General features: G+C 45.2%; 1 protein-coding gene across 13 annotated transcripts in view; it reads right to left on the bottom strand.

The window, feature by feature from the left end:
• The window catches only part of LOC119017776 (cadherin-23-like), a 101,113-nt gene that overhangs the window by 20,271 nt on the left and 63,405 nt on the right, over positions 1-17,437 (bottom strand). For 10 of the 13 annotated variants that reach the window (XM_037094864.1, XM_037094870.1, XM_037094844.1 and 7 more), the window contains 8 exons: positions 4,361-4,447; positions 3,978-4,085; positions 3,760-3,873; positions 2,971-3,064; positions 2,748-2,866; positions 934-1,107; positions 723-851; positions 425-580 (listed from right to left, as the gene is read on the bottom strand). The exons of 1 other annotated variant lie outside the window; for it this stretch is intronic. In XM_037094864.1, coding sequence (XP_036950759.1) covers positions 425-580; positions 723-851; positions 934-1,107; positions 2,748-2,866; positions 2,971-3,064; positions 3,760-3,873; positions 3,978-4,085; positions 4,361-4,447 — 981 coding nt within the window. Of the gene's footprint in view, positions 1-424; positions 581-722; positions 852-933; positions 1,108-2,747; positions 2,867-2,970; positions 3,065-3,759; positions 3,874-3,977; positions 4,086-4,360; positions 4,448-5,750; positions 5,841-5,919; positions 5,968-6,073; positions 6,238-8,571; positions 8,641-10,071; positions 10,169-17,437 lie in introns of those variants that run through there. 2 more of the 13 variants (XM_037094889.1, XM_037094836.1) reach the window with 2 other exon arrangements.

Below are 17,437 nucleotides of genomic sequence, written 5' to 3'. Positions count from 1 at the left end.
CACGATAAAGTTGACAAGAAAAACAGAAACTATTTTAAAAAAGACTCTCCTAAAACTCAACTAAAACTATACTAACATTACACTAAACTAAAGGATGAGTCAGTGGAAGGATTTCATTTAGCACAACAGACATCTGGAAGACTAATCAGTGAAATATGTTAAGTGTTATATAATGAAGTGATTCATTAAGTTCGCTGAGGTGTAAAAAATAGGAGTAGTTATAGAACTGAGTCATCAGCGTATGGATGTAGGATGTAGCTGTATCGCCGCCTTTATTTATTGCAAGGACAAAAGAAAGGGACCTCAAACTGAACCTTGAGGAACTCCACCCCGCTTGTCACACTCATGCTTGGTGTAAGGTTTCCTGATTATTATTGAGATAGAGGGGGAGGGTAAAGTAATATGATGAATATTAATCACTCACCTGGACCAGCAACATTCCCACAGTTTGATTTGCAAACACCTTTCCTTCGTATTTGTCACTGGTGAAAACAGGACTGTTGTCGTTCTCATCCAGAAGAGTCACACTGACTTCTGCTGTTGCAACATTATTTGGTGGATTCGTCTCCGCTGCTTCGACCTTTTAACCAACAAAAGAACAGCGTCTAACTTAAAATGTAAATATGCTAAGATATAATAATGTCCTGCAGCAGTATTTGTTGCACTAGTCCTACAACAACTACAAAGCTCAGGGTTTATGTTTAAAGTGAAATCTGGATCACCTGAAAAGTGAAGCTTGTAGTCGTCTCTCTGTCCAGAGCTGTGGAGTCCTTCACTCTGACCGTCCCATCAGAACCGATAGAGAAGGGAGCTGATTCTGGAAGGATCTGCAATGTTCCCACAAATCCTCCCTGGAGAAAGAGGATCATGGAATAGATTACTGAATAATTATTATTAATCAATATCCAAGTGAGGTTTTCAGTAAAAATCTACCTGGTCCAGGTCGGTGACGACGGCTTTAAACACGACAGCATCAACAGGAGAATTCTCCAGAAGTGAAACAGAGTAGCTGGACCGGTCAAACTTTGGAGCGTTATCATTCACATCCTCGATGGTGACAGACACCACAGCGTTAGCCGTCTTCAAGCTGTCGTCTGTCTGAGCCGCCTGCAGACAGAATATTACAGATAATCATTAAAGGGACAACACGCAACGTTGTTTTACTGTGAAGCTCCAGAAACACTTTGGACTATGAAACTTCACTTTACTTTCCATCAGCATGGAGGCAGGAGATGGTGACTGAATTTTCATTTTTGAAACTTTCCCTTTAATTATTCTTTTGTTTTTGAGCCAATAATCATTCTAGCTAGCAACTAACTAATGACCTAGGCAGAGGCATTTAAGGCACCTGCCAGTGCCAGCTTGCTTATCAACCTGGCATCGGAGTGGATGACGCCATCATCTTCCTCCTGGACAGGTCACTGTCTCATCTGGAGAAGACTGGAACCACTGTGAGGATCATGTTCTTTGATTTCTCCAGTGCTTTTAACACCATACAGCCTGCAGTCCTGGGGGACAAGCTGGAGCTGGCAGGGGTGAACCAACACCTCACATCCTGGATAATGGATTACCTCACTAACTAACCGGCCACAGTATGTGAGTACTTGGGACTTCGTGTCAGACACAATAATCTGCAGTACAGTGGCCCACAGGGAACAGTCCTGGCCCCTTTCCTGTTCACCCTGTACACTGCAGACTTCTACCACCAATCCCCTCACTGCCATCTACAGAAGTTCTCTGATGACTCTGCTATCATCGGCCTCATCAGGGACGAGGACAACAAAGCCTACAGAAAACTTATTCAGGACTTTGTGGACTGGTGCCAGCGGAACCACCTCCAGCTCAACGCCGGGAAGACCAAAGAGCTGGTGGTGGATTTCCGCAGGCACAAACAACCCTGCACACAGGTGAACATCCTGGGAACAGACATCGAGATGGTGACATCTTACAAGTACCTGGGAGTTCACCTTAACAATAAACTGGACTGGACTGATCACACTGCAGCGACATATAAGAAAGGTCAGAGCAGACTGTATCTGCGGAGGAAGCTCAGGACACTATCTCAGCACTGGGCAGCTCCTTCAGCAACAGACTGATACACCCTCAGTGTGTGAAGGAGAGGTATCACAGGTCCTTCCTTCCTGCTGCTGTCAGACTGTACAACCAGCACTGCTCCATATAGACCTCACCCTGTACTCTGCATTGTGCAGTAACTCTGTACAAACTCATTTCATCACCCATATTTATTATACATATTTAAAATCTGTACATAAAAAAATGACTGTCCATTCTTGCACTATATCATGTAAATATGTATATACGTAAATCTGATTCTATTTTCTTTCCTTTTTAATTATATTGTGTATTTTATATTGTCTATTTTGCTATTGCCCTTGTTCTTGTAGTATCCCGAGACTAACAAACAAACAAACAAATTTCCCCGTCTGCAGGACATTAAAGGATTTCTGATTCTGATTCTGATTCTGATTCTGAACAAACAGGAGGCCCAGACACAGAGGAGAAGAACATCAACTGCCTACATCAAATATTTCTGTGTTTTATTTGAAAATATGTTAAACAATATTTAATGTCTATGTTTATATTTTCACTTTTCAAACGTACACATAAGCTTTACTTTTCCTACAAATACAGTCGCCTCTGCCTGACGTGCACTACGAGCCTCACATGTCACTTGTTTCACACTTTTGTTCAAATACTAGGATGTTGTTAACTAATACTGTTGTTACCTTGATGCTGACAGAGATCACACTGCTGCTCATCTCTTCTCTGTCTATTGGAGTCTGCACAGACAAAACTCCACTGCTGGAGTCAATGTGGAAGTTACTCTGATACTCTGCTGGAGACACTAAACACACAAAGACAAGGTTAAATACGGAGCGTTTCTTTACATATATTAGTGTTTTGCCTGTCTGAGCTGAATTTGTAGCTTTATCTTCCTGCTGTATTTACCTTCACTGATGCTATAAATCAGAGCCACGTTGATCCCGGTGTCTCCGTCCTGAGCTTTTATCGCCTCTGGCTCGATGGTCGGGAAAGGTCCATCCTGAAATGTGTAATGCACAAGTGGTTAATGTTCAAATTCTGTCCTCAAACCAAAACAGCACTTCCATCTAACACTCCACAGTCATTATTAAAGAAAACACAATGGCATGAACACAAAACTATTTCATGGGCAAATACACACATAGCAAAAACCTTCAATATGCACCACAACACTAAACTTTGACTGATTTGCTTAAAATGTGCAGTATGGAAGATTTGACCACCTGTTTAAATTCATATTTTCCCGAGTAACTGCTAATTGCTGCTAACTCTATGCGATTGATGCATCCATGATTGTAGCTACGGTTAGCTTGTTAGCTCAGTTAGCAGCATAGCTAGCCAGACTATCAAGGATGTGATGGTGTTTAAATCAGTAGCAGAGGAGCTTTGGACTGCTGGGAAGAAATAAGGTTCTCAGGCTTGCTGCTAGCAAACTGACAAACTGTTACTGACCTGGGATTTGTGTTAACAATACTTGTGTTGCACCCAGAAACCGTTGGGGTTTCTACATAATGTTGCTTTAAATATAAGTGTTCTGACGTTGTGGAAGCTGAGACATATCAAGACTTACAAGAGAAATGTTGCAGTTTTTAATTTGAGGGTATTTCTGGGGGTTATATTGTAGAAAACTGGACTCTCGTGTTCCTCTCATCCATGAGGCTTCTTCACTTGTAGTATTTAGTTTAAGAGACTCACCTGATTCTCTGGAATAAAAGCCTGGTACAAGCTGTGGCTGAAATACGGATACAAGTTGTCAAAGTCTTCTACGTTAATCACCACAGTGGCTGTGTCACTAAAATCCAAGGGATCCTGTAGTGAAGAACAACATAGACAGAGCAGATCAATCAGGTAGTCATGTCATTCACATCATTTCTGTATTTGTTATTTCTGTCAGTATCAATACTTTTACTCACACTGGCCCTCACTGTGAAGTTGTACTTCTGGACTGAATTGTAGTTTAAACGTTTCTTCAAGCGTACAGCTCCTGCGCTGGTCACCTCAAAGACCTCTGAAGCTGGTTCCTTATGGAAGAACATCACATTTTCATACTGAACATTACTCTTTACTTTTAACTCATAATGACACTACTTCATTATTCCAGGCTGTGTTCAAATCTTGTTCTTTCTTGTGTTTAATGTAAATGTCAAACTGCTGCACTTCTCTTGTTGGTTTGGTTTATAGAGTTTAAAAAAAGGCTTGACATTTAATCTTTAGCTCAGGTACTTTCAGTAACTAGTTGTAGTAGTTAAGTGGAAAGATTCATTAAGCTTGTATAAATAATGGTAAATCTTATTACAAGGGAATATGTGATTGCGTTGTTCGCTGCGGTGCTGTCGGCGTCCGTCGCCCTCACTTGAACAACTTCGAATCCCACAGATTCTGACTGAAAGAAGAAAAGGATGATTGATGAAGATACAAATGTATATTTACACACACACGCATGTTTTATTGTTCATACAAGTTAACACTTAGCCTGAACACAGAGTCTGTTACAACGTTTATCCTCTCTAACTGGTGGTTATGGTCACACTTTGGTAACACTGGTCGTTAATCAGCTCAGCCAATTGGAGACAAAACAAAAGAACAATGAAACAAACATTTTCAAGCAAATTCTTCTGGGACTTTGCTACAAATAAGCCTCTGCTCCACTAGTTTTCTTCAGTATCTAGTGTGAACACCATTTTGTCCTCATGCAGTTTAGGCCCGGTCCACACGTACAAGGCCTTTTGAAAACAGGTTGTTTCATTCATCCAGGATTTTACTTCGTTATTAATAGTATTTTCTGTAGCTTAGCAACCAACCAACCAGAGCGTACTTAGTGTTCGTGATTGGCCATGAGATGTGTTTTCTTAAAGAAACCTGTTTCAGAAATTCCCCTGTATGTGTGGACTGGGCCTTAGACTGTTACGAACACAGGTTAACCCTCTGAGGTCCAGGGTACAACTGGCTTTTTTTTCACTATTTTTGATTTTACAGTATATTTCACATTAAAACTGTAAACACCAAACACACTACATAACACACTAATAATACACTCCAAACACACTAAATGTCACAAATCTCTCAACTCTCAAAACATGCCATCTCTTACACTGTCTCTATCACCGTATCTGTCGTTGTCACTCTTTTGCCGCAGTCCCTCCCACAACTTCCCCAAGTTCCTCAGCAACCAAATCACATGGTTTACCATATAATTTTGTGATTGGTTGATGTGGTGCCTTTTCCCACCAGTAGGAAAGGGGTGTTAAGTTTTTTTCTTGCTTGAAAACACTTCCTGCTTGCGGACACTTTGTGAGAAAAGGCAGTTTTACCGTTTCTTCCCGCCTCAAACATGATGGCAATATTTGCGAAAAAGCGTGGCGTACATTATTTATCATTAGTCTGGTTTTACTTATCAAGACAAACTGGTATATAGTTCGAGGGCCGCACCTACACATAGGTTGAAACCGAGACTCACTGAGGCTGTGTCTTGCTGTTATGTCATCTTAAACTGGTCACATGATTTGGATGTGCCGGCATGTCTGTCGACCTCAGAGGGTCAACAAAATTTAAGAGAAATTATTTGAGTAAATTGGATAAAAAAATGAAAATGTTGCATTTATATTTCTGTTCAGTTCCTGTCAGTAGATACAGGTGTATTGTGCAGGAGGTCTACAGTCTCTTTCTAACAGATTTCAGTGACTCACCTCAGAGACACTCTGACTGTAGAGCTTCTCTTCAAATATCGGGCTGTTGTCATTGATGTCATTGATTTTCAGTCTCCGAGTGTTGTTGTACTGCAAAGACAAACACACGATTTAAGATATTTTGTTTTGCAGTGCTGAGTGAATACTGTGACTTTTACATTTCACTCACCTTAATTACACCATCACACATGATGGAGTAAAACAAGGTGCCGCCACTCTGTAAGACAGGAACAGAGGACACTTGAGGTCTGTGGAGACACCTGCAGTTGCGATTTATCTGAACATTAATTTAATATCTACCAGACAGTGTTGTCTTAACTCACGTCTGTCAGTGTGTCTGCGTCCAGCGGCTTCTTGGTGCGAACAGTCGCGCTGGTGTCTCCGGGTGTGAAGCTCAGCTCCAGATACTCCAGGTGTTTGTCAAAGATGTATGGCACCAACTTCACACCACTTCCTGCTGCGATCCCAGTTACCACCTCCACTTCCCCTGCAGCATGATGGGAGCATTGTGAAAAGGACTAAATTACTAATTACTCTGACAGATTTTCCCGCATCATACATCTCACTGATATGAATGCTGCATACTTATGAGCCTTGAGCAGATAAATGTATCCTGTAGTGGCTCATTAATGATGCATTCACCAGGCACAGGAGAGCAACCTGAGCTCAGCACATTACAAACTGCAGCTGAAAAGAAGATCCAGGGGCGAAGGCCATTGATTAGGTGGCCAAAGACACTCAGAGGCACAACCAGTTGGAGAGAACGGGAAATCTGATCTACAACTATGGATCTGTTTGGAGTGGTAGAGAAGAAGGGAACTAAATCAGCAGTCCCATCTAAGTCCAGGAGGCAGAAAGCGAGAGAGTGTCTTATTAGAGACAGGAGGCAGCTGAAAAAGCAATGGAGGAAGGCCACAGAGGAAGAGAGGGAAGGATTGACATGTTGCAGACAGAAATCCGGGGTAGGCTTGCAACACTGAGGAGAGCAGAAAAGACAAAAAGAAGCGCAGGAAGAAGGAGCAGACGAGATCAAACTTCTGCAAAGATCTATTCAACATCCAGAGACTTGAGGTTCTCAGGGCGGATCTCATCCACCCCCGGTGCTTTGCCACTGAGGAGCTTCCCGACTACCTCAGTGACTTTGGCTTGGGTGATGGATGAGTCAACCTCTGAGTCCCCAGCCTCTACTTTGTCTATGGAAGACATATCAGTGGGATTGAGGAGATCCTCTAAGTATTCCTTCCACCGCCCGATAATGTACCCAGTCGAGGTCAACAGCTCCCCACCTCCACTGTAAACAGTGTTGGTGGAGGACTGCTTCCCCCTCCTGAGGCGCTAGATGGTTTGCCAGAATTTCTTTGAGGTCGACCGATAGTCCTCCTCCATGGCCTCCCCAAACTTTTCCCAGACCCGAGTTTTTGCTTCAGCGACTGCCCATACTGCTGCTCGCTTGGCCTGCTGGTACCCGTCAGCTGCCTCAGGAGTCCCCCGGGCCAACCAGGCTCGATAGGACTCCTTCTTCAGCTTGATAGCATCCCTTACTTCCGGAGTCCACCACCGGGTTCCCCAGCCTCCCTCGGGATCAGGTCCAAGCTCTCCCGGAGGTGGGAGTTGAAGACCTCCCTGACAGAGGGTTCTGCCAGACGTTCCAAGCAGACCCTCACAATACATTTGGGTCTGCCAGGTCTGTCCAGCTTCCTCCCCTGCCAGCGGATCCGACTCACCACTAGGTGGTGATCAGTTGACAGCTCAGCCCCTCTCTTCACCTGAGTGTCCAAGACATACAGCCAGAGGTCAGGTGACACAACCACAAAGTCATTGACCTCCGGCCTAGGGTGTCCTGGTGCCACATGCACATATGGACACCCTTATGCTTGAACATGGTGTTCGTTATGGACAAACTGTGACTACCACAGAAGTCCAGTAACAAAACACCACTCTGGTTCAGATCGGGGAGGCCGTTCCTCCCAATCACACTCCTCCAGGTAACACTGTCGCTGCCCATGTGAGCGTTGAAGTCCCCCAGAAGAACGACGGAGTCCCCGGTTGGAGCACTCTCCAGTACCCTTCCCAGGGACTCCAAGAAGGCCGGGTACTCTACACTGCTGTTCGGCCCATAAGCTGAGAAAAAAGTGAGAGACCTATCCCCGACCTGAAGGTGCAGGAAAATGACCCTCTCGTTCACTGGGGTAAACTCCAACACATGGCAGCTGAGCCGAGGAGCTATAAGCAAGCCCACACCAGCTCACCGCCTCTCACTGCGGGCAACTCCAGAATAGAAGAGAGTCCAGCCTCTCTCAAGGAGTTTGGTTCCAGAGCCCAGACTGTGTGTAGAGGCGAGCCCGATTATCTCTAGCCGGTACCGCTCAACCTCTCGCACCAGCTCAGGCTCTTTCCCCCCCAGTGAGGCGACATTCTATGTCCCCATGGCCAGAGTCACCGTCCGGGGATTGGGTCGCCGGGCCCCCGCTCATGACCGCCACCCAAATCACACCGCACCTGCCCCTTCTGAACCCTCCAGCGAGTGGTGAGCTCACTGGAGGGCCCACATCGCTCCTTCGGGCTGCACCCGGCCAGGTCCCGTGGGCAAAAATCCGGCCACCAGGCGCTAGCCTGCGAGCCCCAACCCCAGGCCTGGTTCCAGGGTGGGGCCCCGGTGACACCAATCCGGGCGACGTAAGCGTCCTGAATATTCTCTCTATCATTAGGGGTTTTTGAACCGATCTTAGTCTGACCTGTAACCTAGGACTTGTTTGCCTCGGGAGACCCTCCCAGGGGCATTAAGTGATGTGATGTAAAATTAGTGTAATATCTAACTTACCTTCATATCCTTCATCCACTGGACCAAATGCTTTTGAGCTATCAGTACTACAATCTATGACTGTAGTATCTTTGGGAACAGAAAAACATACAAGTTAATACAGAAAAGACACATTAATGAAGGTTCACTCAAATACCTGCACAATAAAACCTCCATAACATCATCTGGTATCTGGGCATGTATAATGTTTTGGTTTTATGTGCCTACCATTTGTTAAGGGGTGTTAATGACGGACTGATATTGATATCTCTCAAGCCACGCCGATAAAAAAACAAATTTCTTGTCTGTTAAACAATACAGAAGATTAACTGGTGATCCATTTATATTATAGAGTACATGTTTGAATGAACTCCTTGTCCAGTGTTGTTGCCATTTGTGACTGCGGGACACAGAAAGGATCACTGCAGTGCCAACAATAATACTTTGCAGTGCTCGGGGTGAAATGTGTGTTGCCAAGGTAAATGTGCTTCCAGAGTAACTTGTCAAATCTGACACACTAAAGTGTGTTTACAGGTCTGAGGGAGTCTGACTGGATATGTGAAAGTATTATAAAGTCTTTCTGTGGCTCCAGAGGAAGCTGCATGTAGTCTGATAAATTGCCTCCAGTGATGTCACTCAGTGGCAAAGTTGCATTGTGGGTAATGAAGGCAGCAGGTTTTGAAAAACATCATTACACTGCTGTAATGCTGTTAGACTCAGTATGTACAGTTTGACAAACAACCAATCATAAACAAAAGAACAGAACCAGAGATATTACCTTTTATTCCACTCGTCTGTCCTCTATTTCAAAACCTGGTGCCTACATTACCCATAATGCAAGTATGAGTAACATCTGAGTTACCCTTTAAGTGACTCACCACCATTGGAGACAGATACTCTAAACATGTTTGTTGAACAGCCCTGAAACAAACAGACCATTCAAAGTGAATAACAATATATGAATTATAATGTCTCTGGTCATAATCAGTGTAAAAGTAATAATAATGTAGTTTGTATCAAGGTATTTGCCATCACACTGTAAATGTATAATCTTTGGTGACTCTTTACTTTAATTTTCTTTCTTACATCCACGTAGAACCTGATTTTGGACTTTGAAACACCATAAAGTGTAATAAAACTGACAACCGCACGTTGTTTAGCGTACACAGTGAAAAGGCTGGGTCGTGCCCCTGAGTACCTGCTCCTTGATCGAGTGCATGAAAGACTAGAGGTAGATTTACGATGACACAGTAGATTTACGATGACACGGCCCAACAACGTCATAACTTAATATAACCTGAATACTGAGCTTCCGTAGATAACCTCACCAGACATTCACCAAATGTCTATATGTCATGGTGAATATTGCGTCAACGTCGTGGATTTTTGGACACAAAAAACTAATGGTATGAAATTGAGCATCAGAAAACAGTTGGCCTATTTTTTTCTAACAGTTTTAAATCAAATCTCTAATATTTTTTTTCTCGATTTCCAAACTTCATCCATTCTGGTTCTACTCACATAAAGGATTTCCAGAGATGACACACACACAGATGGAGATAATAAGAAGGAGACCAGGCTGAACCAAACTGCCGGAATCCATATCGGCTCCACTGTGATTTCCACAAGCCTGAAACCTGACAATGAACTGATCACCTGAATTACAGGTGTTATCAAGCGACTGTAGTTCAGCTGTCCCTCCTTCCCAGCAACACTGTTTTATGGCAGGTTGTAAAATATTACAGGTTTCACTGACAGTGGACTGTTCCAAACAGCAACGCAGAGTTTCATTTCAGCTGAAACAGTGTGAAAGTATCATGTTTTCACCTCACAGGAGAAGTTCAGGCTGCTGAAGACAAACATCTAAACAGGGGTCCCCAAACTATGGCCCCTGGGCCGAATCTGGCCTGACTAAACAACTGGAGTGGCCCGCTTAATGATCCCAAACAATCCCTCTAAACATGGCCTATTTTTTAAAATTGCATTTTCCTATAGAGTTTGGCAAACATGGCGCAGTGTCGGGCACCATCTTCGTTGCCAAAATAGCCAGCGCAAGAGAGAGCTATTGATAATCATTCTGAAGTCCAACATTACTAGAACGACCGTAAGCAGTCATTTTGTATTTTGTCAGAGACGTCCACGCTGTGTTGTTATAGTACATCACAGACTCTGGCTTTGCCTTCGCCTCACTAAAGGTGCCCAAACCTGTGTGCATGGTGCCCAGGATGCAGACATTCTTCCTTGGCTTTCCCTGGTAGACAGTCAGAGTCTACACACACTTCAGCACCTTCGTGTTGAACAGCTCCACTTGCTTTTTCACGAAGGGGGGCGACTCCTATTTTTGTTTGCCCATAGTGCCAACCAGGCTATATAATACAAGTATATAATAATTAACTTACAAGTTAATTAACTTACAAGTTAATTCATAAAGAAGCACAGCTGGAGACTGCTCAACAGAGACAATGAAAGCAGCAAACTGTGCAAAAAATGTAACAGTGAAACCCCGCGAAATGATGTGTGGCCAATATGACCGCTTAAGGCCGAAATAGGTAAAACATATCATATTTTGTGTAATTTATATAAAAACTATTCTAAATTAAAATACAGACACTTTAGGAAGAGGCATGTAACAGCAGTATTGCATTTTTCCATTCAGTGTTACAAGAGTTATATTTTTTCTATACGTGTTGATGTTTTCTTCGATTCCTAGTATACACAATTAATGAAAAGATGGGTTAGGGTTAACCCCTAACCCCTAGGGTCAAAAAATAAAAGAAGTATCTGTGGTACTTTAAATAAACATGTGAAGACTTTCTATTACTTTTTTGCAAACCAACAGGTGGTGGCAAGGCCAAGCAAAGGGCAGCTACAAAAAATGATCCTTATAATCTCCACAGTAATACTGGTTGTCACTTTGGCCCATATCATTTTCTGTTATAGGCTGACCCTGCCCCCCCCCATCACAGAAAGGAAAGTTGATGTGACACCCACCTAAAAAAAGTTTGGGGACCCCTGATTTAAACATTGGAGAGTTTGGAACATCTTTTTGACCTTGTTTGTACTTCAGGTGATTTTTCTATGCATTTATTCTGTTTTCCTTTTATAGCAAAAAAAAAAGTACATCTCATAATTTTTTTTTGTGTTGTTTTTCTCTCTTTTTTTTTTTTTTTTTTAAATATTTGAATAAACTAGAAACACCAGAACGTTGTTTAAAGAATTTTATCATAATTATATGAATTGTTGTGAGGTCACAGCTACCTTGATCATTGACCACCAAAAGCTAATCAGTACCGTACTCTGCAGAGCATTAACACCTAGGTCAATAATCTTAATAAAAATGATGTTGCTTTTCTATGTTCTTGCTTCCCCATCAAATAAACGGAGCATTCTTAATAGCATTAAAGCAATTCAGAGATGGCATAACTACGCTGTTATGTTTTCCAACATATTCCAGCCGCGTAGTGGTATTATCATACCTGACCAGGATCTACAGGGAGCCCTCCAGCGACTTGGGGGATCAATCGGACTGAGCAATGTATTCCGTTGCAACCGACAAAGGGCTATGCAGTGCACAAGCTGCTCTAGTGGTGGACAAGTTGCCAGCTATTGTTTTTCAGAGAATTCACAACCTTCATTCACAAAACCTCAACAAGGCGTTTCCACAAATGTTGGCAGTTACAAAGGAGCAGGTCCCAGGGGTCCTCAGAATGGTAAAGGAAATGGTATAATTCCAAATAGAGGTGCGCCATCCTCACAAGGGGGGAAAGACAGACGAATGAGTAGGAGAAAGAAAGGTGGCAGGCATAGAGATGGCAGCAGACGTAGAGGAGGCGTCAGACGCAGAAGTGGCGTCAGACGCAGAGGAGGCGTCAGACGCAGAGGTGGCGTCAGACGCAGAGGAGGCGTCAGGCGCAGAGGAGGCGGCAGACGCAGAAGAGGCAGCAGACATAGAAGAGGCATCAGACGCAGGGAAAGTGTCAGACGCAGGGAAAGCGTCAGACGTAGAGGTGGCGTCAGACGCAGAGGAGGCGTCAGGCGCAGAAGAGGTGGCAGACGCAGGGAAAGCGTCAGACGCAGAGGAGGTGTCAGACGCAGAGGTGGCGTCAGACGCAGGGGAGGTGTCAGACGCAGAAGAGGTGGCAGAAGTAGAGGTGGCGTCAGACGCAGAGGTGGCGTCAGACGCAGAGGAGGCGTCAGACGCAGAGGAGGCGTCAGACGCAGAAGAGGTGGCAGAAGTAGAGGTGGCGTCAGACGCAGAGGTGGCGTCAGACGCAGAGGTGGCGTCAGACGCAGAGGAGGCGTCAGACGCAGCGGAGGCGTCAGACGCAGCGGAGGCGTCAAACGCAGCGGAGGCGTCAAACGCAGAGGTGGCGTCAGACGCAGAGGAGGCGTCAGACGCAGAGGAGGCGTCAGGCGCAGAGGAGGCGGCAGACGCAGAAGAGGCAGCAGACATAGAAGAGGCATCAGACGCAGGGAAAGTGTCAGACGCAGGGAAAGCGTCAGACGTAGAGGTGGCGTCAGACGCAGAGGAGGCGTCAGGCGCAGAAGAGGTGGCAGACGCAGGGAAAGCGTCAGACGCAGAGGAGGTGTCAGACGCAGAGGTGGCGTCAGACGCAGGGGAGGTGTCAGACGCAGAAGAGGTGGCAGAAGTAGAGGTGGCGTCAGACGCAGAGGTGGCGTCAGACGCAGAGGAGGCGTCAGACGCAGAAGAGGTGGCAGAAGTAGAGGTGGCGTCAGACGCAGAGGTGGCGTCAGACGCAGAGGTGGCGTCAGACGCAGAGGAGGCGTCAGACGCAGCGGAGGCGTCAGACGCAGCGGAGGCGTCAAACGCAGCGGAGGCGTCAAACGCAGAGGTGGCGTCAGACGCAGAGGAGGCGTCAGACGCAGAGGAGGCGTCAGGCGCAGAGGAGGCGGCAGACGCAGAAGAGGCAGCAGACATAGAAGAGGCATCAGACGCAGGGAAAGTGTCAGACGCAGGGAAAGCGTCAGACGTAGAGGTGGCGTCAGACGCAGAGGAGGCGTCAGGCGCAGAAGAGGTGGCAGACGCAGGGAAAGCGTCAGACGCAGAGGAGGTGTCAGACGCAGAGGTGGCGTCAGACGCAGGGGAGGTGTCAGACGCAGAAGAGGTGGCAGAAGTAGAGGTGGCGTCAGACGCAGAGGTGGCGTCAGACGCAGAGGAGGCGTCAGACGCAGAAGAGGTGGCAGAAGTAGAGGTGGCGTCAGACGCAGAGGTGGCGTCAGACGCAGAGGTGGCGTCAGACGCAGAGGAGGCGTCAGACGCAGCGGAGGCGTCAGACGCAGCGGAGGCGTCAAACGCAGCGGAGGCGTCAAACGCAGCGGAGGCGTCAAACGCAGCGGAGGCGTCAAACGCAGAGGTGGCGTCACACGCAGAGGAGGCGTCAGACGCAGAGGAGGCAGCAGGAGGATGGGGTCTTTGAGGATTTCGTAGGAGATCAAGATGGGGTTGTAGTTGCGGTGTGATTTGGGTGGCGATCGTGGGTGGGGGCCCCGGCGACCCAATCCCTGGACGGTGACTTTAGCCATGGGGACATGGAATGTCACCTCGCTGGGGGGGAAAGAGCCTGAGATGGTGTGGGAAGTTGAGCGGTGTGGGCTTGCTTATAGCTCCCCAGCTCAGCTGCCATGTGTTAGAATTATCCCTGGTGAACAAGAGGGTCATTTCCCTGCGCCTTCAGGTCAGGGTTAGGTTTCTCACTGTTGTCTCAGCTTATGGGCCAAACTAGTACCCGGCCTTCTTGGAATCCCTGGGACAGGTACTGGAGACCGGGGACTCCATTGTTCTTCTGAGGGACTTCAATGCTTACGTGGGCAGTGACAGTGTTACCTCGAGGGGTGTGATTGGGAGGAATGGCCTCCCCGATCTGAACCTGAGTGGTGTTTTGTTACTGGACTTCTGTGCTAGTCACAGTTTGTCCATAACGAACACCAAGTTCAAGCACCTCCTCTGTGTCGGACACCTCGTCTGCGTTTAAACTACTTTAATTTAATTTAATTTGTTAAGTCTCCAAGCGGGGCGGCTGTAGCTCAGCGGGTAGAGCAGGTCGACTAGTGATCGGAAGGTTGCTGGTTCAAATCCCGGCTCCAGGCAAGGCTGAGCTGCATGTCGAAGTGTCTTTGAGCAAGATACTGAACCCCACATTGCTCATCAGTGAGGGCCCTGTGATGAGGGCCCCTCGTCCTGAGACAAGGCTGGGATTGGCTCCAGCAGCAACACCCTGCGACCCGGAAAGGGATAAGTGGTTACGGACAATGATATGAGATGACAGTCTAAGTGAGCACTCTGTTGCTTTTTGTTGTTGTGTCATAGATGTGACAAGAATCCTGCTTGCAGCTTGATATGATGATTTCAGTGCGTTTTTTGTTTGTTCTTACCTCTGAATTTTGAGGAAATGTCTCTTCAGAATTCCTATGCTTCGTCTCATAATGTCGTTTCAAATTCGAAATCTTCATCACAGCTTTAGTCTCCTGCCATATTAAGCATTTGGGTCTTGTGCTGGTTGGAGGGAGAATGAATGTGAATTTTTCAGTCCATTCTTCGAATTGCCGATTTTCACTGTCCACTTTTCTTTTCGCAGTGCATTTTTCGTGCAATTTAGGCTCCTACAGCTGGCAAAATCTCAATATTCGAACTGCTTCAAAATCAAAATTGTGCTTGCCGCAGTGAGTGACCCAGCTGTCTGTGTATCGTTGGCATGGAGACAAGTCCTGGTATACACATGCTGACCCACCCAAACACATGATGAAGGAGTGACAATTTGGGGGCCACAAATAGGAGGCCGGCGTGCCCGATGCGGCCCATAGGTCATAGCAAGCAGACTCAGACGAACACACGAGTCAAGTTTAAACCAAAGCTTCTGAGGAAAAATTCATTTTCATTTCAATGATGCCATGTTTTGGTGTATTTACGAAATTAAAGAACAAGCTACGCTATAAATGGAAACAGAGTAGCTATACAGAACTATATAGACCCCTTCACAGATTGTAAACATCAGGGTGGGCGGGGCGATCACTGGAGGCAGAAGAAACATTTGAACACAGTAGCTAGCTAGCTAGCTAGTATTGTTTAGGCTTGTTTGGCTATTGTTATCATACACAAAATGGCTAAAGAAGGTGACAATTTATTGCAGTATGAAAAGACACTCACTGTACGGGATCGGGACTGTTATTTTAAAAAATAGACATTATCAGATGGGACCATCTTGACCGACCCTTACGCACTCACTCAATGGGATGACGACGTGACGGGTTTACCCTCTGTTGAATGGCCGGTGTTTCGGATTAACGCGGGGCTGTGTTAACTGGCGACCGTCAGCCAAATGTGTCTGTAGTCGCCGTAGCTACAACAGATGTTGACAACAGGAAGAGAAGACGTAGCTGTCCTCAGATCTGCCTCTTTGTTCAGGTTTTCTCTGGTCAAAACACACCTGATACGTGTTCGGGCTGCTGTTTGATTAAACGTGTCTGACCCTCAGTCACTGTGTCACAGTTGCTGGTTGTTACGGAGGACGTTGTAAACAGGAAAATGGAAAGTTACTCTTCCTGTGAATGTGTATCTCTAACAAACATTTATTAAAAACATGTACTCATGTCTTCTCCCCGTTTGAGTAAACGTGCATCACATAGGGGAACTATAACCCTTGTTAAAAAAATAAAATAAAATAATAATTATAATAATAATAATTACAGGACTTAAACTCACATTCACTGAGGGAAAACAACACCAACGCTGCAGTCAAACCACTATGCTAATCAAATCACGCAGGCGACTTGCAGTATAACCTATTTCTCTCGTCAAGGCAGACACAAAGCCGCTACTGGGTCGCAGAAGAAGTCCAGATCAACTTGTGACCGCAGTGTCTGTTCACCGTGTCTGTACGGTGATGATGTTGGTGATGAAGTCCTGGAACTACTAATGTTAGTAGTTGCCTACAAAATTGGTTTGTTTTGCCTCCAGCTGAACACATGACCTAATCGTGACATAGGCTCAGAAGGGGCCTATATGTAGGCCTTCTTAAGTCCCCATGTGTACATGAAAGTGTACAAAATTAAAAGTGTCTGTAGGCTGCTGTTGACTGTTGTAATTAATGCAAGAGTTACTGAAGGCCTAACACGATGATGATAAAAAAAAAAAATGTATTATTCAGTTACATGTAAAATGTCAAAGTCACAGGAGTCACAAAAAAGCTGCAGATAAGCTAACCCAAAGCTAACAGTTAAGCTAGCAGTAAACGCAGCTCGCTTGAGAACACTTACCGCTGTTTTCATCGTACTTCCGGGTATCCAGCTCTGAAACAGACCAACCGTCCGCTACACCTTGAAGATCCTCGAACCTGTCAACAGCTGCCAACCACGAGCAGCTTCACACTATGATGGCCGCTGGAAGTAACTTGTTGTCATTTCCTCTCTTATTTTCTAAATTAAAAAAAAACGATATTTAAAATACAAAAATGCAATTTGTTAAGAGATTACTTACAACACATGCACACTCTTATTATATTATCTATATCTACTAATTACATTCCAGGATTGAGAATTCAAACATTTAGATGTTTTTTTAAGTTTTGTCAGCTCATTGAAGCTGTGATGAAAACTGTCTTCTGACCGTTTGCCTGATGACATCACCTTGGAAACTGGGAGAGACAGTTTTTCCACTTTTGTATTCTGAACAATTAATCAAAAAATATAATCATAATTGTAAAATGTGATGAACAGCACTATCTTCAGATTCAAACAACCTCATTAATCCCACCAGTTTGAACAGCTTGCTTTGCACACATAATAAAACATACGGTAACATGTGGACACAAAAATAAATATAACTAAAGAAGAATAAAATACAATAATATAAAGATGTACTGTAGTGCTC

This window comes from Acanthopagrus latus, chromosome 1, assembly GCF_904848185.1.
Source record: "Acanthopagrus latus isolate v.2019 chromosome 1, fAcaLat1.1, whole genome shotgun sequence".
Taxonomy (NCBI): Eukaryota; Metazoa; Chordata; class Actinopteri; order Spariformes; family Sparidae; genus Acanthopagrus; species Acanthopagrus latus.
This window is presented reverse-complemented; position numbering and strand designations above follow the sequence as displayed.